The sequence below is a fragment of the Perca fluviatilis genome, chromosome 23, assembly GCF_010015445.1.
Source record: "Perca fluviatilis chromosome 23, GENO_Pfluv_1.0, whole genome shotgun sequence".
Lineage (NCBI taxonomy): Eukaryota > Metazoa > Chordata > Actinopteri > Perciformes > Percidae > Perca > Perca fluviatilis.
Window position 1 is genome coordinate 21,099,319 of NC_053134.1, and position 26,476 is coordinate 21,125,794.

Sequence of the window (26,476 nt, forward strand, 5' to 3'; positions counted from 1 at the left end):
TTTTTTGAATTAACATACATACATTAGTTTAGAATAACTGATTAGTTTAATTGTCCATTAATCTATTAATTCTTTGTCAATAACCTGATCAATCATTTAGTATACAGAATGACCAAAATTCCCAAATCTGCAATCCAAAACCCAAAGATGTTGAATTCATAATAAAAAAAATAAAGGGGCATAGTACCAAATCAGCGAACAGGCTAAGTCCTGCTTAACAAATCCCCAATCAATTAATCAATCAACATATCATTAAAGCACTAATTAGCTGAAGCACTGTAAACACAAATAAGGAAGCCTCCAGCAGCATCTAGAATAGACCTTTGTTTCACAGCAGACACATGTCACAGCGTGAAAAGGCACAGATGTAATTAATAATCCTAATTAAAGCTCCATGCCATTTAGTTCTCCCTGTCCCAGGGCTCTGGCATTGTGCTTGCCGGCTCTGTGGTATGGATACTGGTGCACCCAAATGGAACGCAGCCACTTCAAATGTTATCAGTAACACCTCTGTCTTTCCTGCTATGACGAGTCAAAATGTATGATGTTAAAAAAGGTCTTTTGAGAGTGCAAATCATTTTGGACGATATATATAGTGTATATAACGTACACATATATATGTCTAGATGCAACAGATCTCCCTATTCTTTGAAACCTCAATATTCAATAGTAGATTTACTATGAGAGAGGATTTGTTCTGTGGTAGCCGGTGCCATGCGTTTCAATCAGTAACTTAGTTTGCAGTAAAACTCTTTGATTACAACGGAGCAGAAGCCTGAGCACAGAATGAAGAATTGTTCCTTTGTGTAAGAAGAGACTTGTCATTTTTATTCTGCAGAATCAATGTCTATAGACATATGAATGCATTCATGGGCGCGCACACGTACGCACACACACACACGCACGCACACACGCACACACACACACACACACACACACACACACACACACACACACACACACACACACACACACTCTCTGTCTGACTGACATAAAGGAGTGAGCCTGAGGCCGACATGATCTAAGATACTAAATGAATCTATTATGAATGGCAGAGAAAGGGCTACACACACACACACACCTACAATGTTAATGATGATGGAGTGCCACACACATCAGTAGCCAGCGTATCTGACAATCAGACCTGTCAAATTATTCAAAAAGAAAAAAAAACTCGGGGTATTAATCCGAGTCCCCGAATGCTCCTCATGTGATCTCTGACAGCTCGGTCTAGACGTGTGAATATGAAAAGGAGGTCTCTGGAGCGAGAGACGAGTGCATGGAGTCACTTAGTTAAATATTAAACAAAGGCAGGCAGGCTGGCTCTCTGAACCAATTTGCTGTTTCTCTGAACGTACAGAGTGAAGGTTAACTACTAGAAAATAAAAATAAAAACTTGACCTTAGCCAATGAGATTACTCCTGCCGTTGAGTACATGTTTGTATTATTTACAGCCCAATCTGTCAACCTGTGACTGTCATGGATGACGGACTGGACAGTTCACACAGTTACCTCTCATGGCCGTGTCGGGTCGCCAAAGTGCAGACATTGCAGCCACTGAACTCATTAACCCAGCTACATACTGGTGCAAGCGAAAAACAAGGAAAGAAAATGGGGGACAGAGATTGCGTTTTTTTTGGGGAATAAAGGAACACACAAACGCATGCACCTCTGCATCATTACCTCATGTCTCCCACAAGGCTCATGGAGCAGCCACACAGACAGAGCAACAACTGGAGCAGAAGAGAAGCCAGCCTCTAGTATTTGGTGACTAAGAGAGCAGTTGGAGAACACAGCGGGTGGTGGATACAAAAATGCATGTACAACCATGATGTACACAGAAAAACAACAGACACATGAGATGAGAGAAGAGAAGACCAACAGCTAGCTGGTTGGGAGACAAAAAACTGGGATCAAAGCTTCAGTGCTCCCTTTTTTGTCATCGTGGAAAAGCCTCTAAACAGCTCAGGGGACACTGCGAGCCTCTAATTAAAATTGTGATAATAAAAACAAGCCCCGCGAGCAATCGCAGCCATTCAAGTCGATGCTTGATAATCCACCAGCCGGGCCACGGCGCGTCCCAGAAGCGTGCGTGAAGAAGCTCTGCGCTCCACCAAAGATAAGACGCCGGGTCTATTTTCATGCGAGCCGTGGGCCGCGCGGACAGCCGGGCGGGAAGTGCATCCAGTCAATTTACCCAAAGATGACACCGCCCCCCCCCAAATATCGTATATGTCTCCTCTACAACACCATGAACAATGAGAGATTCATCTTGGAGGTGTAAAAACATAATTCGACATCACAGATCGTTAAAAAGAGAAGACCTGGGGTTTAACTGTAGGAGTACTTGGAGTGGATACCAGCTTAATAAACACGTGATTGTCCTGTAAACTACTTGTAGAGACAATAAAATCTGCGAGTCGGCAGGCAAGACGCTCCGCTTGTGAGACGCTCCCGGTGTGGTATGGCGCGTGGCGGGGGACGGAACGAAACGGGAACGCATGACACAGACGAGCCCAATGGAGGGCTTTCAACAGATTACCATAAGTAATCAAACAAACTGCATAGTACCCCACTACAGGGTGAAGATATCTATCTAGCTTTCATGTGACAATTGTGTTAATTGAAATGTTCTGCTGTTTGCTAGGTAGATAGCATACAGTAGGTTTATTAGAGACTATTTGCTATAAATAAAAAAATTAAAAAACAGCTGCCTGCTGTTGCTGGAACCAAAGTTCATGAGAGCCGTGAGAGTGAACCAAAACAATGAGAGCCACACCTTTTTCCATGAAATCATTTGAGCAACTGTTACTATAAAAATATTGATGTCTGCAGCTTTGGGGTCTACATTTTGTTTCACATCTCTAAAATGATTTGATGTTATCACTGTCAGGCTCATTCTAATCACATGTAATTACTTTTCATACTGTATGCATACAGTGTTGGTGTCAGTCCTTTCATCACATAGGTGACAAATTGACTTTAGCAGGATCTTCATATTGAAAAATAGCACTGCGTCAAAAAATAAAAATAAAAATAACCTGCATGGGGCTGTGTGGAAGGTGGCATTTAGCTTTACCGCTGAGAAGATAAAACATGGTCGGGGGGGGGGCCATATATGGTTACCCAGTAAGAGTGTTCGCCCCATGTATTTCGCCCCATGAGTCCTGCAGCAGCGCGGGTTCGAATCCAACCTGTTGCCCTTTGTTGCGTGTCATCCCCCATCTCTCTCCCCCTTTCCTGTATATCCACTGTAACTACATAATAAAAGGGAAAAGCCCGCAAAAAAATAATCTATAAAAAAACCCATGGATTGGTTACTGAAAGCTTATCAAACACCCAAACATGGCACGGCGAGGACCGTTAAATACTATGAGACAGGATTTGACAACTCTCTGCATCTTTTATCCTCCGTCTCAACGGTCGTGAGGTAAACAGAAGAATCAGGTATGTTCGCGTTACAATGGAATCTACCAGGAATCTGCGCAGGGTTGTACGTGCCCTGAGTCCTCCACAAACACGGTTGTCTATACGATTGGAAAACGCAGTGTGCTGCCGGAAGATATTGCGTTGCAGCAAAAGTTGAGCCAGATTCGAATCATTGCTGGACAACGCTGCATTATTTTGTTGGAGCCCTCTGCATTGGCACTCACACAGCATCAGCACAGTGGTCTCTTTGAAATGAATGAGGCAGCTGTGTGGTTTTTCTTCTTTCACATGCAGTGCAAATGTTGGTCTGGACACACAACCTTGTCCTTATTTTTAATGTTTACATACCAGCGTATGTATGAAGGCAAGACGATTTTGATCCGTTCACACCGGCATACTGATCCGAAATTAGCATTGCCATCATTATAAATGATACACTTGATTTGACATGAAGAATTCTTCTGGGGTTTGGTACGATGGAGCCGTCACACAGCCACTCACGCTGTCGGCATTAGTCAAAATGATTCTGCTTTACCAATGAAGGGTATGAGGAGGTTTTCTTGGAAACTAGTGTGAGAGTGTGATCTTATTCTTAATGTGAACATCGCCCATTCTCTTTCCAAACAGATCATTTAGATCCGAGAGATGGTTAAAGGATAGGATGTTATGAAGGCATTTTAAAATCTGTGTTATGAGTGTCTGTGTGTGTGTGTGTGTGTGTGTGTGTGTGTGTGTGTGTGTGTGTGTGTGTGTGTGTGTGTGTGTGTGTGTGTGTGTGTGTGTGTGTGTGTGTATTCCCCAGACTAAGCACCAGGGGAATATTGAAGCCTGCGTCGCCCCTGGGTAAGACTTAGTTGGAGAGAGAAGAGAGAAGAGAGAAGAGACAGACACAGAGAGGAGAGGGAGGCAGAGTCGGCGGTACAGAAAAAAAAAAAAAAACGGATTAAAAAGTACTCAACTTAAACAATAATGAATTCGACATTTTCAGTCTTTAACATTGTGTTTGCCTTTTGCTGCCTCTGCCTTTTGCCCCAATGATACAAAACTATTTATCTTCAATGCAGAATCTAATATGACAGTTCAGCTTCCGCTCAGTTCTGTCTCTATAGACATATAATGCTGTTTCAATACAATTCATAGAGCAAGCAGTAGCAGTATAGTTTCACTGTAATATTTCTATAAGAACGTGTAGTTTTGTTGTGCTATTTGAACAGTACCCTTTGAAAAAATGTATTGCGTCCCGTTGCATTTGCCTGGAAGAGGAAACTCTGGGTTATCAGAGCACACAATTGCACACAAACGCACACATAACAGATGGGACCCTGGGTGGGGGGGTGTCTTCCAGGCAGGAGGACCCCTTGGAGACAAAACAGAGAGGAATGACGAGGACAACATGGAGGAGGAGGAGTGGGGATGCTTTCATGCACAAACATACACAGTGTACCTGCAGGTTTAATGTTAATACTTCTAAATCCCTTTTTAAAAGCTTCCAAGATTTTGATTTAGCCTGACTTAAAGACCAAAAGAAAGAAACCAAGCTGGCACTGGTCGGACGTATAACACTGACTAACTGAAAATATAAATAAGGGGAGTAAAATAAATCCCTTTTCTGCCTCATCTCGATAGATTATCAGCAACATTCTGACACAATGTTTAATATGATTTAAAAGCAAACTCAATCCAACATACTCAAAACAACTTCAGATTTAAGTATTTTTAAAGCTGCTGTAATATTGTTTATATATTAACAATGGATGAAATGGCTGAATAATGTGAAAGGGGGTCGCTTGTAGTGACAAACCTGTACAAGATTTTCAGTCTGCAGTTCCCCTCAGCTATACGCAGCGCTTTAGTGTCTTTCAGCTCATTCTTTTGGTTTTACAGCCCAACATTTTTGTTTTGGTTCACTCTCACCGCTTTCATTCATTTGTGGCACAGAAGCCAGTGGTTTTTAGCAACAACAAAAAAAAAGCTAAAAGCTTTTACAGTACCGGCCCAGCACTAAATGGCAAACAGACAAAGTCAGAAGGTAGCTGGTGAACACAGTGGAGCATTAGCAGCTAAAGAGACAGATATTTCCCCTCAGGATTCGGTGGAAACTAAAACAGAGCTTAAAAAAAGTGAATATTGAACTCACATTTGTCATGTGGCCAGATTGTTGCCCTGTGCTAGCATATTAGCCGATGCTGTGTTGACAACTTGTTGCGCTGCCCACAAGTGGCCAAAGAGTCACCACACAGTCACACACTCAACAGATGGCACAGAGCCAACTGCAACACTTCCACAGATTGGGTCCTCCCTCTAAGTCAAAGTGTAAGAGGTATTAGATAGACTGTTTTTCCATTGTGGAAATAAACCGTATGAGAGTAACTGATGTGAGTGGAGGTTGGAAGTGCTACAGCTGAAAATGGAGGGACATGAAAGGCAGAAGAAATGTTTTGTCTTATTTCGTCATCTGTCCACATTCAATCCGCTTTACATTTAACATATCTAAATGCACCGCAGGGCGCACGTTCGAGAAATCATTTTTTATGACATCTTAATTCTTTTTTAAGATTTTTTGGGGGGCATTTCAGCCTTTAATGGAAATAACAGATAGATATGAAAGGGGAGATTAAGGGGGTTGAAATGCAGGAAATCGTCTAAGGTCGGACTCAAACCCTGGACCTTCTGCGTCAAGGTATACACCTCCATATATGTGCGCCTGCTCTACCAACTGAGCTAACCCGGCCACATGACATCTTAATTCTGATGAGTTAGTTACACTACGCCTTAATATCGGCGTAGGAAAAAAAAAAAAATCGCGATCATCCGTCAATATACAAGCCGATCACCAATCGGCACACGCCTACTGAATTCTCACAGAAATGGTTTTGAGTATAACTCAGCTGATAATCTTGGATTTGAAATAATTAGCCCAGCGTGAATGACAGCACAGAACTGACAAGCTAGTTGAGGAGCCTGAACTGGTAAGCTGGAAACTGGTGTGTCATCAAGTTTTAGTAACTCAGAAATGTGAACTAAATAACAATTTAACAATGTTTGACACAAAGACGTATTGGGATTTTGATGTAGCCTCATTTTAAACTTTCCTTCCCTCCTCCTTTCAGCTGAGTTCTTCTTTTTCTTCAACCCTACTCTAAAGTTACTCACTCTCACTCTCCTGCCCCCCCCCCCACCCACCCTCTTTCTTTTATTTCCCTTTATTTCCCTTTGTCCCCCCTCCCCTACTTCTGACCCAACTAGAAAGCTGTGCACAGTGCCTCACAATGAAGTGCGTTTCTTTCGCATGTTAATGCTTTTACCCACGACTCAGTGCACAGCACAAGGCAAGAAGCAGAGCTGGTCCGAAAAACAAGACTGTGTACGCACCAAATGAACTGCCACTGAGACGCCTTCAGTTGTGATGATGAACTTCAAAACCCAACAGAGAGGAAAATGACAAGTATGGAGTAGGCAGGAAAGAAAGAAAGAAAGAAAGAAAGAAAGAAAGAAAGAAAGAAAGAAAGAAAGAAAGAAAGAAAGAAAGAAAGAGACAGAGAGCAAAATGTAGTGAGGAAGAAGAAAAGGGAAAGGGTGTCTCCATTTCATTTCTATTGCAGACTTTTCATCATTCATGACCGTTTCAGTGTATAGCGGATAAAAAGAAAAACCTATTACACTTTGTCAAACAGGGTATATGTGCCTGGGAATTGATTGTAAAGATTTGACGGAGGGAAGGAAAACAATCAGCCAAGACGAAAATACAGTACATGTGCATCTATTGATATTCATGCTGCTCTGATAAATATGAGCAGACACAAGTCGGATAAACAAAACCTCACGGCTCGGGCTCGATTCATTGCATTAATAGGAGTCCATTAAAACGTGGCTCATGACCAGGTTTCCAATTTGCAGTTATGGCAGAGGAAGTTTAAGCTGGTTGGTCAATGCATGGCCTGAAATAATGGCTTGTACAAGAGGCTGACTTGGTCACTCTGAGAAATGGTGGGTCTATTATGACGGGGTTACGTGGACCCCAGATCTTTTGCCTACATTGAGTTTCAAATAGGGATACACCGAATCCAGATTTTTGGGGTTCGGCCGAATACCGAATCCACTGGTTAAGATTCTGCCGAATCCAAAACCAAATACCGAATCCTACTCCCCTCCTCAGTCCATTAACACAGTAAACATATTAAGGAAGTAAACAACGTCCACAGCAATGTATTTTTCATTTTATTTCATTTTAACGGTGTGTGACTGTCCTTCCTTTGCTGTACCTGAAGTTGCTGCATTTTGGCTGCTGTCTGTAGATTCCTTCATGCACAACTCGTATTCTTTCGGATGTTTCATACCAAATGTTGTAACAGCGGCCATGTTGTGTATTGTTAAGGGTCCTTGCCACCGCGAGACAAACCGGCATTGCAAATGGAACATGTAGCTGGACTTGAATGGCCTCCTTTTGACTGAAAGTACTGCCAAACTACACTTTTTTCCATTTTCACTTTCTAACAGCCTACTGCATCGAACGGTCCACCTACGTAAAAACCTTCCCGTAATCAAGGGCGGCGTCATTACATCGACCAGCGTAGCGCGCGTTGTGCAAGCGTAGCGTCCCGTGGAAAACAATTCTACGGTTCGGCAGAAACCGAAACCCGTCACAAAGCCCAATATTCGGCCGAAGCCGAATCCTGGATTCGGTGCATCCCTGGTTTCAAATAACATGTGTCTTCTGGAGGGCTCCTGAGAAGCTCTGTGCTGGGGAGAGACGTGTATGATGGGCTTATGGTGTTGTCATTCATACAGATGTTTGGTTTATGGTTTATGGTCTATTTTGTTACCATTTTGTTGAATGGTCTGGAATATTGTAGTTATTACTGTGTCGTCTTTTCTTGATTTTTGTCTGGGTAGGTGGCGATGACGGAAACATGATTTGTTCCTTGTATGTATGGATTCTGTTATATAAAAATGTCAACATGGCATCATGACTTTGCGTAAATATATACGCCACTTTCATAAAGCCAAATGGCGTGTTATTTTACGCCATTTTCAGCTATCCACGTGTATGATACACGCTGGATACTGCTGATGTAAACAGACCCACCACGTGGCCTCGCCACGTTGCGCGTTATCGCGAGAACGCGACGTACTATCGTGAGAACAACGTCACACGCCTCTTAAGAAAAAAAAAAATGGTTGAGTTTAGGAAAAGAACACAGGGAAAGGCTTTAGTAACAAAACAGTGACAAAAACACGACAACAACAAATGGTTGGGTTTAGGAAAGAAACATTGGGTAAGGCTTATTAAAAACAAAAACGAAAAAAAAAAAAAAACGGAAAAAAACGGCCGAAAAATCGCCACACGCGGGGCACGAACACGGCTCTCCCAGGTGAAAGTCCTGTGTTTTACCCATCCGCCGTTCCTTTATACCACTCGCTACGGCGGAAATGGACTCGCAATATAGGCTAATGGCGGACGATTTGGGTTGATTTACACGCAAAAATGCGATTATGCGTCTTGATAACACGCAAAAACGGAAGACAAATTGGCGTGTCATATTCATGAGATCAGTCTGAAAAATGTATACAAATTTAAAATTGTTAATCACAAAAACAAAACAAAGGCATGTGTCAATTATCAGCAGCAGTCCATTCGGGGTGCAGGTTAAGAAGTTTAATAGCTCTGCATTTAGCCCACTGATGACCTGTTGAGCGTGATCGCTCCTCCTGCTTCCCCCTGACCATTAAGAAGCTAATCTCTCCCTCGGGGACCCATTATGGTCGGTCTGTGTCCACTCTTTTTTTCTGTTGAGCACAGCTTAGCCCAGCGGGGGCTTCGTGCTGAGTTAGCTGATGCCATCTAACCATATGGTCCGAGGCCGATTCAGGACGTCTCGCGGGAGATGTAAACAGATTCATGTGATATGCAGACTGACATTTACCCGTCTGATGGAACTGTCCCTTCTACTCTCTGTTTCAGGAAGTGGCTGTGTGATTTCGAAAAGGCAAGCAGAGAGCAACACGATGTTTGAGGCTTTCCAACAGAAACTTCCTGTCACCGATTGATGGTGGAACGATAGAGCTTGAGTCGTCTAAGAACTTAGAGAAACTGTTCCTGTGTGTTTGTAAGTGTACGGACCTTATTGCTCTTATTTTGTTCATTGATTGGAGCGATAAAACATTGGCAGAATATGCTTAAGTTTAATTGCTCCTTTATTATTAAATGTACAACATTTTCTGAAAAAGAACATTTTGTAACATTGCAATTAAAAAAACAACAACAAATATTTGTATTCGTAAAACGAATCTCACGTCTCAGATCTGATTGGCTGATTTACACTGTTGGCCACCAGATCCCTGTAAGATGCACTATGTGACCGACAACAGACGATTTAAATAGTAAGCTTCTAACAGTTACATGCTGTAAATGCTATTATACTTTTAGCACTGTTTTTTAAGTATTGATAGTTATTTTATTCTGGATTTATTCTCTTTCTCATTATATAGGCGTGCTGCAACCTTTTCACAAAATCTCTGCTCATGCACGCCCAAAGATTCCACTTCCTGTCAAAGAATCTGAAATTTCTGTGTCTATGTGGCAAACTGCTAATGTCCCCACACACACACGACACTCGAATATCTTTTACAATTTCAAAAGAAAGTCAGAAAAATAACAAACGGCTCATACAGACCTGAGTAGGACCAGTCGACATCTTCGGGGAGTTTCCTCAGGCCTCGGACCAGCGGCTCTGCTGCCACAACTACAGCCGAGAGAATGAGATGAAGGTGATTAGTGTCATTTTGCATGACCAAAAATCCACACAAATGCACAGGCTGACGAGTGAAGCAATGTCCAGCCGCTGTGTGCCATATGCTGAGTGACAGGCTTTTCCTGTCATTCAGGGGACACATACCATAACTATACCTAGCCTGCCTGGAAATAGGCCGACTTCCTTCGTTCAGAGAGGAAAAGTCAAATGTGCTAACACTGTCATACGTGATGTCACTGGTTTGTTTGTTTGTATACGCTCGACATCTTTGAGCATTTTTTCAGCTGCTGCTGCACTTAAAAGTGACTTGATTCCCTCAACAGCCACAAAGACCTAAAGCATTAATGTCAAAGGTAGTGGAAAATGATTTGTGTGCAGCACACACAGGTTTCTGAGTCGTAGGAGAAACAGAACACCAACCTTTGGTCTCGCTAATAGAAACACACACACACACACACACACACACGGTACCAACATCATCGGTTATCACCATACAGTGGACAACTTTACAGGGTGCAGAGGGGAACTACTGCAGTATTAACATCATTTTCCTCAGCGCACACACACACACACACACACACACACACACACACACACACACACACACACACACACACACACACACACACACACACACACACACACACACACACACACAGATATCTATTACATGGTGGTAATTTTCACTCAGGGACAGTAGAGGATACAATGATGTATGAAGTCACAGTTCAGTTAGAGTGTGTGTGTGTGTGTGTGTGTGTGTTAGAGCTGGGCAATATGGAGCAAATTAAATATACCGATATTATTGACCAAATACCTCAATGTCGATATTGTAGCGATATTGTATTGTATTCCGCAAATGCATGTAAAAAATGACATCACTTTACTTTAATGCAGCCTTTTTTTTATTTAAAGATTATTTTTTTGGGGGCTTTTTTCCCTTTATTTGAAAGTGGATAGATATTGAAAGAGGAAGAGAGATGGGGGATGACACGCAGCAAAGGGCAGCAGGTCGGATTTGAATCCTGCGCCGCTGCAGGACTTACATGGGGCGCACTCTCTTACTGGGTGAGCTAGAGGGCGCCCCGTAATGCAGCCTTTAAAAATCAGGAAAAGACAACACGTGTCATATCAGGATATTACAATAGCCAAAACTTAAGACGATATCTAGCCTCATATATCGATACAATATTGATATATTGCCCAGCCCTAGTGTGTGTGTGTGTGTGTGTGTTACTAGCCTGATTCTCGTACTAGCTGTACATTCGCTAAAAGCTTCTCTAGCCGTCTTCTCTTGCTCCATGACATTAAATAACATTAAATACAGTAGATGCCCCAACTCTCTCTTCCTCATGCTATTTCTACTTAAGTCTCTCTTTCAGTTTTCACTTTCTTTATACTTGTGTTTCTCTTTTAACTTCATCTTCCTGCTAACAGGAATGAGACAATTCTCTGATGGTGATGGTCAATACAGTAACTGATAACAGAGCATCCATTGTATCTCTATAATAAAGCATAGTGTATTTATGTCAGCAACATTATCAAGTGTTACTTGCTGATGGCAAAGTTGAATCCCAACATTAACACACTTACCCTGCCAAGATTGAATTCCCATTAAGATGACACATACTTATAAACATGTTTAATGTTTAACATGGAAATATACTTACAGTAAGAGTTTTTGCAGCCAGAAATGAACGCTATATGCACGGGTATTAACAGTGATACCGTAAAGCACTTAAAACACAACCAGATGGCATATTTCATGTGATCAGCGGGGTCACACTTGGCACCGACGGGCACAACATATAATTTGAAAAAGCCTGTTGCTGAGCTACCCTCTATATAGAGGAGAGGAGGAAGGAACAGGGGTCACATAATACGGATATACAATATTTAGAACTCATCATGAAGGGGACCGGCACTCAAACAACATGAAACATTCTTTCTTCTCTGATCTTTCACTGTGCACAGAAAAACCAAACACCTATCGTCCAAGAAGATGAAAGCCCTGTGTAGAGTCTGATTTAGGTCATGGACAATTACCACCATATCCACTGCATTAGGTGAACACAGTATAATCCTATTGTTTACCGTATACAGCAGCCGGATTAAAACATTGGAGAAATCACAGCACGTGCAATAGCATACACTCGCTCATACATTTTCAGAAGGTCAGCATTAGGACCTAAATTCATATGGATTTCAGTTCAGTGTAGTTAATTAGCAGTTCCGTGTAGATGGAATACTGGCAAATTACATAATTACTATGATATTAAAGCATGGTATTTCTACTTTTCATTATGTTGCAGAAACCTCGTCAGTTCACAGATCTGAAGTCAGTGTAATACAGAGCGGCATTATGTGTGAGTGGAAGGTCTTACCGGACTATCTGTGGTGATTAGTAGGTCTTAAGCTTGGGCTCAGTCAACCCACACCTTCTCCATCACATTATAGTTTTATCAAACTATGTGTTGTTGAACTCGTGAAGACATGCAAAGCTCTGAAAACAAAAGCCTTCTGTATCATCTGTAAAATGTTCTGCATTCATAAATATTCAACAAACCCTGATACAGATGCAGTGAGGGGTTTAATGTTGTACTTCACAATTGTTATACTCACTTTTGCTTCTTTCTCAAAAGAGACTGATGCTAAAAGTGAAAAAAAATATGTTCTCTTTTCTGAGGTTACAGGCAGCTCAGTGCTGAATGGTTGAGCAAAGAGCTAAAAAACAGACCTGCATGTCTCCCCCCCCTCTCCCCTTTCATATCTCAGCTTTCCTCTCCAATAAAGGCAGAAATGCCCAAAAAAAGAAAAGAAAATACATTTTGGAAATAAGAAATTGATTTGAATATGCAAGTAATGGAAATGATGAATTGAGTTTATGGCACATGATCAGTCTTTTATTGTGCCAAACTGTACTGGCAGGAATGACAAATACTAGACCAATATACTGTAGTATAAAGCAACAATCATGGCCGGACCAGACTGACCTGACCACGTGCAGCTTGCTATTCTCTTTTATGTCTGTGTAATCAGCGGATGGTGAAAGGAGACTTAAGAAAGAAGAAAGGAGGGAAAAAGAGCAAAAAGAAAGAAGAAACTTCACAAATATAACATTTATTAGGAGACAAAAAAACAAAGACCTGGATGAAAAACAAATAGACAGGAAATAACCGGAAGCTTCACAACACAAAAGTTCATTTAGAGCCTTGTTTCCCAAGGTGATGGGCAGATTACACTGCACAGATTACACTTTTATTCACACTGCCATCTATAATAATAATAATAATAATAATAATAACAATAATATATATAAATAATAATTCAGTGTATTTGATGATTACATTCATGTTAGCACAAAGGAGGAAAGCCTGATGAGAGAAATGAATGAAAGTGAGCAAAGGGGGAAAGAGTGAAAAATGGAGTCGACTGTGCGCTTGTAGCATCAATAATGGCTTCATTAACATCACACTGCGGCGGATTCTAATCTAATTTGCTCTTGGCAAACACATACAAACCAAAGGATCACCTGTTGTTTCAATGTGATTTTTGAGAGCTTATTAGGAAAAAGAATTTCCATTTGAAAAGGACATTTATTTGGGAGATTTCTTTGGCCTAAAATAAGGAAATTATACACTTGAAATTGATTTTGAATTCACTTTCTGTATGAGAACAGCATAATCAGAGAGTGGAAATGCATTAAAATGCATTTAAAAGAGCTTAAAAAATACAACACACATTTTGATGTACCAAATAGATGTATGTATGTAACATGTTCTCCCCATGTGGTCACTGTGGCCACATACAGTTTCCTACTCTTCATCTTACCTATCTTCTAAACTGCATGTGGCCTGAGTCCAGAAAAACTAAACTGAAACCACAAAAACGGATGGACCAACTCTGACATCAGCCGCCCTTTATCCAGGGCAGTCAGCTGATGCATCCTGATGTGACTGTTAAGTAAAAGTCTCTTTGAAAAACGAAGCGAAGCTGCACTCACAGGAACGAGCTGGCCGAGTCTATTTTCCAACAGTGATGGATTATACCTCTTCGCCAACCACTGTGTCTGAGCAGGTTGATTCAATTAAGTGGCGCAAAGGCGTTGGAGGGGGAATGTGAGAATATGAAAGTCGCCAAACATTTTACTGTATTTAACATTTGGTGCTCTGAACCTGCAAGAAAGTACAGTAAAAGGACAAATCTCTAATTCTAGATTACCTTTAACTTCTCATAACAGTGGTAAACGGTCAAAGGGGTCACCAAGACCTGGTACTAATTATGCAACTGCAAGACATTTATGTAACAGAGGAAAAATGTATCCAAAGTACAGCTGCCAGGGTGCCCCCTTGGGCTTAGGGATTTGAGTCCAGCCGGGGACCTTTTGTTGCATCTTTCTCTCCTGCATTTCTTGTCATCTCCATACTACTACTCCCTACTGTAATAAAAGCATTAAAAAAAAACAAAAGACTTTCTGCTAGCAGTACAGGTTACCACAGTACGAGAATACACTGAAATGCGCCTGATTCCTGTGCACTGCATCGTGCAACGTTTTTTTTCTCCAAAATATTAACATCTTGCTTATCAGATATCGTCCTCTCTTTAGTCAAACAGAATCCAAGTATATCAAAAAACAGAACATAAAATGTCTTTATACAAGTCAAGTGGGTCTGTCCGAGGTTTCTTCCAAAAAAGGGAGTTTTTCCTCGCCACTGTCACATTTACGCATTTATGCATGCTCTTGGGGGGAATCACTGGAATTGTTGGGTCTTTGTAAATTATGTGTGTTATGGGACTGTGGTCTAGACCTACTCTATCTGTAAAGTGTCCTGAGATAACTCCTGTTATGATTTGATACTATAAATAAAATTGAATTGAAGTGCTTTTTGTAAATTGTAAACAATATGAATTGTAAGGGTGTAACGATACACTGATCTGGATCAATATATCGATAAAATGATCAACGATCCAATATCAGCGATGCAGAGTGAAAATATCGATATATATCATCTATAAGATGCGCCTTTCTTGTTAAATAGCTGGTATTTCATTTAAATGTCTGGAAGAGCACAGTAATAAAATTGTAAAATCATATTTTAGTTGCTTTTTGTGAGCTGATACAAATGTAACTGATTGTGTTAAATGTAGGGGTGGGGTGGGGGTGGGGGGGGGGATCGATACAGCATAGTAGCCCGATATTTTCCGTGGCAATACTGTAACGATACACAGATGCCAAGTATCGATATTTTATTATATGACTGTTGGTCAGTTTGTCTGCTTGACAATCCCATTCTTTAGCAATACAATTGAAGTGAGATGAACAAACAGAGACAAAACAAATGATGCTGACAAAGTTTCCTTTTGGGGACATCATTTGAAATTGGGGGTAAAAGGTAATAAATTGCAATTTATTGCAGAATATTGCAATATGTTTCAAATCGCAACCATATCGTTTTGTGACATAAGTATCGTGATGATATCGTATCGTGAGGCCTGTGGTGATTCCCACCCCTAGTTAAACGGGCATATGATATCATCTCATGTCGGTTGCAGGACCCTGAATTGAATCGGAATCTTATCGTGGCAGACATTGTGATATCAGCAAATATTGTATCGCTGTCCAAAGAATCAATATAACATATAAAACGTGTGATGTCCACAGATGTCCATATATTGTGTATGTACACAATACATATTTGTTTTAAATGGATACGTTATTGTGCCACAATTTTACAGTCAGAGGAACCTGCACACATTTTAAATGAGTGAAAAGTAGTAAGAGCCACATACAATAGCTGTCAGTCATTGGAGGAAGCAGTGGAATGAGATGAGGCAAAGAGCCAGGAGCAAAGAGACACCGGAGCTCAGCTTTAAGAGCACAGCGGATAGCGATGGGACGATTGCTGCAGTCTGGCCATGCATGAAGCTCACAGCTGAATCACTGTATTATTCCACCTATCGCACTCTATCTGCTTTATCCTATTTCCCAGGAGGCTTCGGAGACCTGACATTAAAGGTTTAGGTGACTGCAGTGGCAACAAGGCATTTATATGGATGTTTTTATTCACAGAGCAAAAGGTCAACAGACTTGCAGTTTTCCCAACAGTGCTCTGCTTCATCATCGCGCATTCATACACCTATTGTATCTTCAACGCCGGAATCAAGGGCAGGCCCGAGAACAACAGCAGATGGAGTAAAGGACTGGTTTCTACTTATAAATATGTAACAAAATTAGCTGCAGTCCAATCCGTACTATGCGCTGTGTATTGGCACGAGTGAGGATCACTCCACAGCTGTCAGTGGGAGACTGAATAATGAGGCGAAATGAAAAGCTAAATGAGGATGTGTGTCAGCCAGACACCTGATACTCTGACTACAAGCTTCACTCGTACTAAAGTGGCAGTCACTGAGGATAATTTACTTCAAGAGCTCCGCTCATAAACGTGTGATATGGCAAAACATGTTGAGGCAAAGCACAAGCGAAGATCGTTGGCTCTCACTTGTCAGTCAGGTGGATGTTAAAATCCCTATCAGGGCAAATGACTTGTGATCTGATCTTATAAGCATGTTCATTAAATGATGTAGTGGGTAGGTCAAGCCCTTCACTGACAAAATGCATACATACAAACACATAACTTTCAATGATAACCCATTGTTTTTTAACACCACTTGTTGTCATTTTCTCAGCAATTTTCTCATCCAATTTTATGTATTTACTCCTGTATTACTGTTTGTAGTGTTATCTTAATGACGTCAGGCTCGCGGTTTACTGTTCACTCTCCTAACGGCGTATCAGAGCTGTAATTAGTTAATGTCACTGCTAATGCAAACCCAACATTTCCTACTGCTGATGGTTCACTAAAAGCCATTCAACAGGCGAAAGACACGGTGGCTTTTATTGCGACGCTGTCAGAGAAAACGCAATGCATTTGTCACCAAAATTAGTGCTGACCCAATCCGTCTGCTGCGGTGTTAAACCGCACTTACTATTATCAAGGCAACCACGGGAGTCTCCAGATCAAATACAAGTGATATCTTAAGGATTACAACTTTAAGCCAGGCACTTACAAAAAAAAATTAAAATGTGGACAAAGATCATAAAGGCAAGGGTTATGAAACTGCAAGTGTCTACTCTCACCCTCCAGACAGGCTAGTGTTTCTCCTCAGATCCTCTTACATCTATCCATCAAGTTCCGCTCATTCCAGGAGTGATTTTGTGATGAAGTGTTGAAATTTACGGTTTTGTCGAATCCACTTGGCCTTGACCTTTGCCCTTCTTCAGTTACCGATATCTTATGTTTCATAGAAGGCCTAACCCGACAAACCAGAAAGAGGGGGCATGAACTTTCATTCAAGTGTAGATGTACAGTATGGGCAAAGAAAATATAGCTATCTGGCGTAGTGTAGTTTGTGAACCTTGGAGCATGTATTTTTCATCCTTGGTATTAAAACCTGCATTAAAAGTCTGATAATGACTAGTTAAAAAAAATAAAAAAATCTGTAACTACATGCAACAGCAGCCCTAGATGGCAGTTTTTTTGGGGACGCTGCAGGGAATATTCGGTGTTATTAGTGTTGGGATAAGTGAAACGGTCCCGGCTGAACACTAATGAATAGCACCGTGTTGGATTACAGGACTCCCGGGGCTGATTTAGCCAAAATCCTTTAGATGGGGAATGCGTTCATCGGCTGCATTTTACACCAACACAAACTGATTTTTAACAGTAGATGCGATTACCGTTGTTCTATTAAATGAAGCCCTGTGTTCCTCTGAGGACAGACAGCCTGTGCGTTCAATCCACAAGAGTGAACGTGTCTGTATGGTTCAGTGAATTCATCTATCTGTGAAGGGTTTTGGTTTGAAGGCTGATAAACAAGTCTGTGCGAGTTCTCCAGAAAAATGCTGCATTTTATAATTTTTGTTCAAATCTGCTTTGAACAAACTATGTTTAAAGGTGATTCAGGACCAAAGCATGGGGTAGCGGCATTTTCCTATAGTGCAGCAAAAACTATGGTGGTGGAGGTCGGAGTGGGCATACAGTACAAAGCATTCGATTTTGATAAAAAAACAACAAAAAAACAAGCGTCACAACATTCTTACAACATACGCCACCATTAGATTTCACCTTCACTAGTTTTCCATGTCTGAGACCTGAATCAACAATAAATGTGTAATAAATCCTATACCCAGCCTAAGAATCTACACTTAGCGGCTGTGTGAGGCAGTACTTGAGCACAGCGATGCTTTAAGCTAAATGCTAATGTCAGCCGATGTTCGTTTATAAAACTGGTGCTGAATTAAAAGTGGCGCTTGAGGAAAAGTCAGGGAATAACCAAAGTCATTGGGATTCATCCTTTGCGGATCATTCACACCTGCACCAAATAGGGATGCCAATTTTGTTTTCTGATCAATAGCCGATGCTTGTTAACCGATCATTAACTGTTCACACAAGCAAACAACTGAGTCCCAGTTCACCTTTTTGGGAGACACACAGACATACGCTCTGTCTGCAGACAGCCAGTCCTTATCGATATAGTGGCATGTGTCATGTAGCTATCCGCTGTGAGCGCCATTCAGGAGAGAGCCACGAATTTAGCAGCAAGAAAGAGCTTAAAACATAGCAAGTTGGCAAGTTAACTAGCAGTTAAGAAATCAATTGTATAGCCTGTTTTCTTTTACAAAGCAACAAGCTGTTTTTAATTCCTTTTTTTAAATAATATTGTTTTTAACTGTTTAACTGATAGCATTAATCAGTCAAAATTCTTATTGTCGGTTAACAGTTAAACTGGGAGTGGTGGCCTAGAGGTTTAAGAAGCGAGCTTCCAAGTATGAATGTGGAACTGTGTGAATGTGACAAGTCGTCTTTGCAAATGAGAATTTGTTCTCAATCGACTTACCTGGATAAATAAAGGTAAAAACCCTAGTACCAAATTCCAAGGGAATCCATCCAATAGTTGTTAGGACATTTCACTAAAATACGTCAACATCATGATGGTGGTGGAGGGGTTCACCAAAGTCATGGGGGTTTATCCTCTGGTGACCAGGAAACGTACCATTTCCTCCTCTTTGAGCAGCGCCCAGCACACTGCAAGCTCTCTGTCAACACATAATGAGTAGCATTCCTACTGTGGACTACAAATTAAACTAAATGCTGTTAAATATCTTTTGCCAAGTGAAAGGACTCCGAGATGACTGCTGCCATAACTGATCACTGCTGAACACACGACATCCGTGTCACATAAAACGGGTCACCTGTTGACCTTACAAACGCACACACTCATCTACACACATACATACATACATACATACATACACACACACACATACCTCCAGGGGCCAGACTATAACTTATATAGCATTCAGCTGTGTTGAGTGTCAGCTGGTTGAATTAGTACGCTTGACTTCTCTCTCACTGACTGTCTCACGATCTCTGTCGCCTTATCTTACTTGGTCAGCCTCTGTCTGATTTGCTGCAGGTCATATTAGAAACTATGCACAGGACTGTTAACAATACGGATGCACAAAGACAAAGCAGGGAAGAGAGAGGATCTATAACTTGCTGTCTGGGCAGTGAACACTTTGACTTAAATGTCGATAGGACAGCGGACACCATCATTAGTTACCAATCTAAGTCCATTTATTGGCAGGGACATTTAATTACCCATGTGGATGAGAAATAAGAATAGTATAGCCTTATCTCCATTTTCATCCAACAAGAATATATATTAAAATATAAAAATGTTGCCTAGTGCAGATAGATAGATTTGTCTATATGCATGAGCGCAGGCATTTTGGGACCCTTTATGGTTCCTTTGTGCCCTGGACGTCTCCCATTGATCTCCTCTGTCTGGCTGAATGAACAAAGCCTCACAGGGAAGTCCAGCAGCACAGGTTATGACTTAATGAGATTAGGCTCCGTATGAAATGGAGGATATTGTTTTTGAGTGCTAAACAAACCGTGCATTGTTCCACAGGGACACGGCCGCATTAGAGCCGCAATATAAAACCTTATCAGACAAGCCTATCACTGGGATCTCTGTGTGTATGTGTGTGTGTGTGTGTGTGTGTGTGTGTGTGTGTGTGTGTGTGTGTGTGTGTGTGTGTGTGTGTGTGTGTGTGTGTGTGTGTTTGTGTGTGTGTCTGGCACTCCAGTTGTTCTAGTGGGGTTAGAGAGTCAGTTTTGTGAGTGTGTGTATGGTGACCGTGAGAATTTGGGGCCCTGTGTTGGAGGTGGTAATACAGTTGAACAGCTGGGGGGTTTACCCACGTGCATGTGCACACACACACACACACACACACACACACACACACACACACACACACACGCACACAGTGTCAGGTAACACCCCACTTTGTCCAGCCAGATGGGGTATCACCCATTCCTTTGCAGCCCTTTGGCTCCAAAAGTCTAATGAAACCAAACTGTCCTGTTATTTAAAACTCTACTCAGCTTTAACCAAAAACACGCTCACTGCTGACAACAGAAAAATTATAGCCGGTAATAGACTGGAGTTTTGTTACTTAAACCTTTTTCAGAGGCAGAGCTTGGGACAGCTGCAAATGTACCGATTTCTCTACTAGATTGGTGTATTTGTACCACATTTATTATTGTACACATTATTAAGACCCATTTTTGACCCTTTGTTTATTATAAGCCATTACACTACAGTATGCCAGCATTAAAAAAACAACAACAAAAAAAACAACCTTACTGCTCATAGAGCTGCGGTTAAAGAAATGAATAACCGCCAGCAATTTAGATGAATAATGCCCACACTGATGGCGTGAGTCAGCGAGTGATGAAAGCACAGCTGCTTAGGCTATCTTTTTGCCTCTTTCAGCTTCAGTTTGGAAGTGGAACTAGCCTTAAGTGCTGCATTTGAAATTCTGTATTTTGTCCATGCGGAGATTCAAAAGGAGGCTGTGCAGATCCTGTGCAAAGCTTCCCACCACAAAAGTCCTGTCTGACGCACCTCCCTCCATGGATACAAACAATATACTACAAAATACAATAGGAAAGCCATGACACATGTTTTCTTTATCCAGAGCTATCCAGCTGTTAGACATCTAAATTTGAAGACTGTACAATGACTCTACTAATGTTAATGTAAAAACTGATTTAGAATAAATTGGTACTCGGTATTATCAGAAGGATTTGGATACAACCGTATCGCTGTGTAAGTGTAATTGAAAATGACTTCTTGTGTACCCAGTCCTGATCATGTTTTGCGTGATGACAGATGGGTCGGAAATACGGTTGGTTACCAAAACCAGGTTCCACTATGGAATCGGACCAGATTAGAACGCAAATTTTGGTTCCTCATTTCGGTTCCACTTAATGTGTCGACTGAAATAGTTTCCCTCCGTCGCTCTGAAACGGACATAAAAATATCACACTTTCTCTGTAGTCTACAGTTAGCTAGCTACCATAAATGGTAGGCTACTTTTAACAAGCCATATGTTCCCCTCTGGGCTCACCAAAATGGACGTTAAAGCATATTAACCATTCACTGCAAGTGGTCGCTAGTAAACATATCACATCTTTGAAGTCATTTTTCAGTTTTTCAAGAATCGGTTTAGGAATTGGAATCGTTTTAAAAGTACCGGTTCGGCATCGGAATCGTAAAAATCCAAACGGTACCCAACCCTAGTCGGAAATAGGGCTGGGCGATATGGCTGAAAACTGTATCACGATATAAGTGTTTCATATCGGTCGATATCGATAATTATTGATATTTTTTATGACCTATTTAAAATAAGGACCAGGAGAAAAATATATTAAATTTAAACATTTTTATTTTAAACTTAACCTTCCTCTGATTATAATCCCCTCAGTTATAAAAGCAGAAATGTCAACACAACCATGGAAATCACTCAAATAATTAGAATGTAAACATAAGTCTAAAATCACAGTGAAGAAAGAATAAGTAAGAACTGCTTAATAAGGTGTAATAAAATGGTGCAAAGTGTTAAATATAAACATAGAGAAACCTGAAACCTGAGAAGAACTATTTTCTGCAGGTTTAGTGCTAGGTTGGTAACCTGGCTTCTGGACAGTGCTCAGCACGTCTGCCTCCGTTATTTCTTTGTAGCGTTTAGTAAGGCGCTGATGCAGAGTACCTCTCCATGGCGGTCTGCTGCTTGTGCGGTGTAGCAGCTGGAGATGTTGTTGGACGTTGCTGGCGAATACGGCTTTGCTCCAAAGTGTGAGCGCGGCTAAGGTGGTAAAACAAGTTTGCGGTAGTGTTGGTGGGGACGACGGTCAGACTTATAAAATCCCCAAAACTGCCATACTGACTTTTCCTGTTTTATCAACAATTTCCTCGCTTCGCTCGCGCTCACTTTCCACTTATCGCTCCACGCCGCCGGTTCTGTTATTGTAGAATCCAACACAAGACAGCGATGTGGCGCAACCAAACAGGATACTGTTACATGATTGGCTGTTAGAGTGTCACTCCCTACGTTGCTAGGTTACCAGAGAGTGAGTGCCTTTGTTCATGCAACCAAACTTGCTTTGCAACTTCTGGTTTCTTCCGAAGAAGAAAAACAAGTTATCGAACGTTTTATCGAACGCATTTTCTATTGATATTGATTACGTGTCTATCGCGATACATATCGTTATCGTTTTATCGCCCAGCCCTAGTCGGAAAGCTAGCTCACTAGCTAACATTTTAGAAGGTACAGACTTCATTATTTCCACTGTTTTTGTTCAATTAGTGACAAGAGAGCTCTTTCGTGTCTTTTTCTTTGGGCTTCACTTTAATGCTGTCATGCCATTAAAACTGTGGTTCTTCCTCAGATTCACCTGTATTGTCTTTATTTTGAGCTGTCCAACTCCAAACTGATAAAGCCAGGCTTGGGTTAACGTCAGGTGTCGAGGGGGATGAATGAGCAGGTTTCCTCCACATTCTACCCTGGAGCTGAGATATTTTTGTTGAGCTGTGACGGGCGGAGACCCTGCGGGGGACTGACCTCAAATCTTTGCTTTGGGCTAAAAATTCTAACCAGGCAAGCAGGACATATCTTATCAAGGAGCTAGGAATAAGTGACGCTCAGAGACGCATGAGACTTAGAGAAATACTGCACAGTGAATGTGTGTGTGCGAGTGTGAATGTGGTTAGTAATCCTGTAGCATTTCAGTGGAGCAGGGCTTTAAACTAATACAGCAGCTTCTGCGGGGATGGGGGGGTGGGGGGGAATAGAGCATTGATCACTCTTTAACAAGGGGAGCAGAGCCTGGAGTCTGCTGCTGTTATAAGCAATAGAAGAACACAAAAAGAACCAAGAAAAGAGAAAAACATTAAAACATCAACAACAAGGGCTTGAAGAATTTATGTTGCTGTCAGATTTTCTGTCCTAGCTTTGTTTCATTTTTGAAGTTTTGAGTTAAACGAGCGAGAATGAAAATACTGTTTATATATTGCAGATTATAGAGACAAATTCATATGCTGACAGTTTAGAAGTAGAACATCAAGTAGAACATCAAGTAAAAAAATCACTGATCTAGCTTATCAACATGTGTTAAAGCTGTGGATGATGCCCTTTCATTGAAGAATCTAGGCAACATGTTTTCCATCAGCATTCAGCCTGAATCAGTGGAGTTTCCATGACAACAGTTTACAGCGTCATGACAACGGAAGAGCCCCGCGATGGCGCGTGGAACACCCTGACTTCCTGTCGGCTTCCTGCTCCGACTCTCTCTATTGCCATGGATACAAAAACAATCACCTCTCGTCTCTATCTTTCAGTACGGGGTCGCGCCCCCAATTCCTCACTTGTTCGGCACGCACACGCACACACACACACACACACACACACACACACAAACACACAAAGAAACATGTATTCAGAGATAGATACATGCATTTAAAGACTTAACCCTAACACAAAGTAAAGTACACTTACACAGGCATTAGAATGCCAATTTAGAATGTGCATGTGCGTGTATGTTATATATATATATATATATATATATATATATATATATATATATATATATATATATATATATATATATATATACACACACACACAAACACATACACACACACATATATATATATATGTGCATCTGGGAAGGGAGACTACTCATAGCACCCACCCAAAGATTTCTATTGAAATGTGTGTGTGACTGAGGGGGGTTGGCTGGTGTGGGTGGGGGTCAATCAACTTTCAACCCACCGATTGGTCACAGCGGCAGACCCCCCACCCCCCAATGAACTTTCTCACTGGGAAAAGAAAGTTTGCTCTGTGCTGAGATCCAGTTAACTTCCACTCCGCTCGTCTCTGAATTCCACGCTCGACAGAGCAATAGACAAGCCTGCATTAACTTTCATCAAATCAATTGGTTTTGGTTCCCGCTTAACTTCATTCATTCATAACAGACCTGCAGCTCATCTGATGAAAGCCCTGCAACAATATTGCACCTCTTCCTGGAGAAGAAGAAAGGGCTATATGCTGAGAAATCTCCTTTGTTGTTGCGATTTCTGTCTTTGTTTCGCTCTTTGAACTCATCAATTCTGAAAGACGTCATGAATTAAAGCTTAAGAATTAAAAACACAACTGCCTAAATCCAGATATCCAGATGGCCCTATACTTAACTGAACCGCTGAAGTTATGGAATTTGCAACACGTCAGTCAAACTGCTCGATAGTGAACTGCTCGATATTTTCCACCTCCTGCCTCTGCTCCGATTACCTCACTTTACCTCGCTTTAACGTCACCATAACCAGGTTTGGGGGTGGAATTAGCTTTTGGTGCAACACGGTAAGTAAGTCCAGTTCACGCCATGAGCAACAGCACAAGTAAAACACGGAGGAGCGGAGTGTATCCTAGGGTGAGCCTCAGTGCTGCCATGATCTCCCTCATCCTGGGGTGTCGGTCTATAGCTGTTACACAAAGGGCTGGGAAGCAGAGCGTTTGCAAGGGTTGGGTCAACCACAGTAGCACCATGACATAAAGAACAATACTATACAACAGAGAAACCCCAAGGCTGTGACACACTGTGGAAGGGACAGCTTCAGTCATGAGTGCAGCACTGCTCCAGGGCTCCAGACTGCGACCAAATGGTCGCATTTTGCGACTGAATTTTACATCCAGACTGAATTTTACATCCAGTCGTCCAGTTTTTTTTTTTTCTTTTTACACATTCAACGTGGAATTTTCGGTACCCGAGAGTTCGTCAGCACAAGCTTATCTGTCCTCTCTGCATATGACAGAGAGCGGAGCTCCGGCGCGCGGACGTGCGCGCGACACACACACACACACACACACACACACACACACACACACACACACCGAGGTGCGGACGGAGCAATCTACTCTGCAGTTTTGTTGATGTCACAGTTAGTCACGGAAATGCCGACAAAGTGGTTGCAAGTGTGGTTACAGTTGTTCAAAACTTCACGCAGACAGCGTTTGCTGCGATATGATATTAACTTCGAGGCGAAAGCGGTCGCGGTGTTGTTGATGTACACTTCCTGACAATCAGGCACAACTGTGGTTTATCTGCCCTGGGGAGTGACTGACAGGCTGAGGATGTAAGGCAAGGCAGCTTGATTTCTACAGCACCTTTCAGCAACAAGGCAATTCAAAGTGCTTTACATGAAACAGTAAAGAGCAGTTAAAACGGTCATGATGAAAATAAAAAATAATAATATACAAATACAAGAATAAAGACTACAAGTTACAGTGAGTAAGAAATTAATAATTATTCAACTCAAGGTTGTAGGGATGGGTTTGGGAAGAGAGAGGGAGGGTTTTTAATCATTATTTTAGTTTAGTAGCCTAAAAAAATGGATTTTTAATTTTAAGTTGAATTCATTGTAATTGTAGACTGGAGAATAGAGCTGGTATATTTTTTTAAATATTTGTCATGACAGCGATGGTGCTGTCAGTTTTCCTTTTATGTTGCATCTTCAAAAGTGCACAATAAAATGTGAAACTAAATTTGAAACAGCACATTGTAATTTCTATTATCAAAAGAGTTTATTAGTAATACAGTGGAAATTAGTAGAAATGTGAATATTAGGTTAGCATGTTGATTTACAGTGTGTGCCCCGAAATTGTCTGGTTGCGCCCCTAAAGTTTTCAGTTGGGGGCCACTGTGCTCCTAGTGAAAAAAGTTAGTCTGGAGCTCTGTGCTCCATAGCAGGGAAACAGGAGTATGAATGAAATTAGAGCTGGGCAATATATCGATATTATATCGATATCGTGATATGAGACTAGATATCGTCTTAGATTTTGGATATCGTAATGTCTTAATATGGCATAAGTGTTGTCTTTTCCTGGTTTT

General features: G+C 41.4%; 1 protein-coding gene across 4 annotated transcripts in view; it reads right to left on the reverse strand.

Annotated features, from left to right (window-relative positions):
* Positions 1-26,476, reverse strand: part of ptprz1b (protein tyrosine phosphatase receptor type Z1b) — an 81,843-nt gene that overhangs the window by 35,628 nt on the left and 19,739 nt on the right. For all 4 annotated transcript variants that reach the window (XR_005638087.1, XM_039791070.1, XM_039791069.1 and 1 more), the window contains exon 2: positions 10,104-10,172. Coding sequence is in view for 3 of the 4 variants with exons in the window: in XM_039791070.1 (XP_039647004.1) it covers positions 10,104-10,172 (69 nt within the window). In the remaining variant the exon portion in view is untranslated. The remainder of the gene's footprint in view (positions 1-10,103; positions 10,173-26,476) is intronic.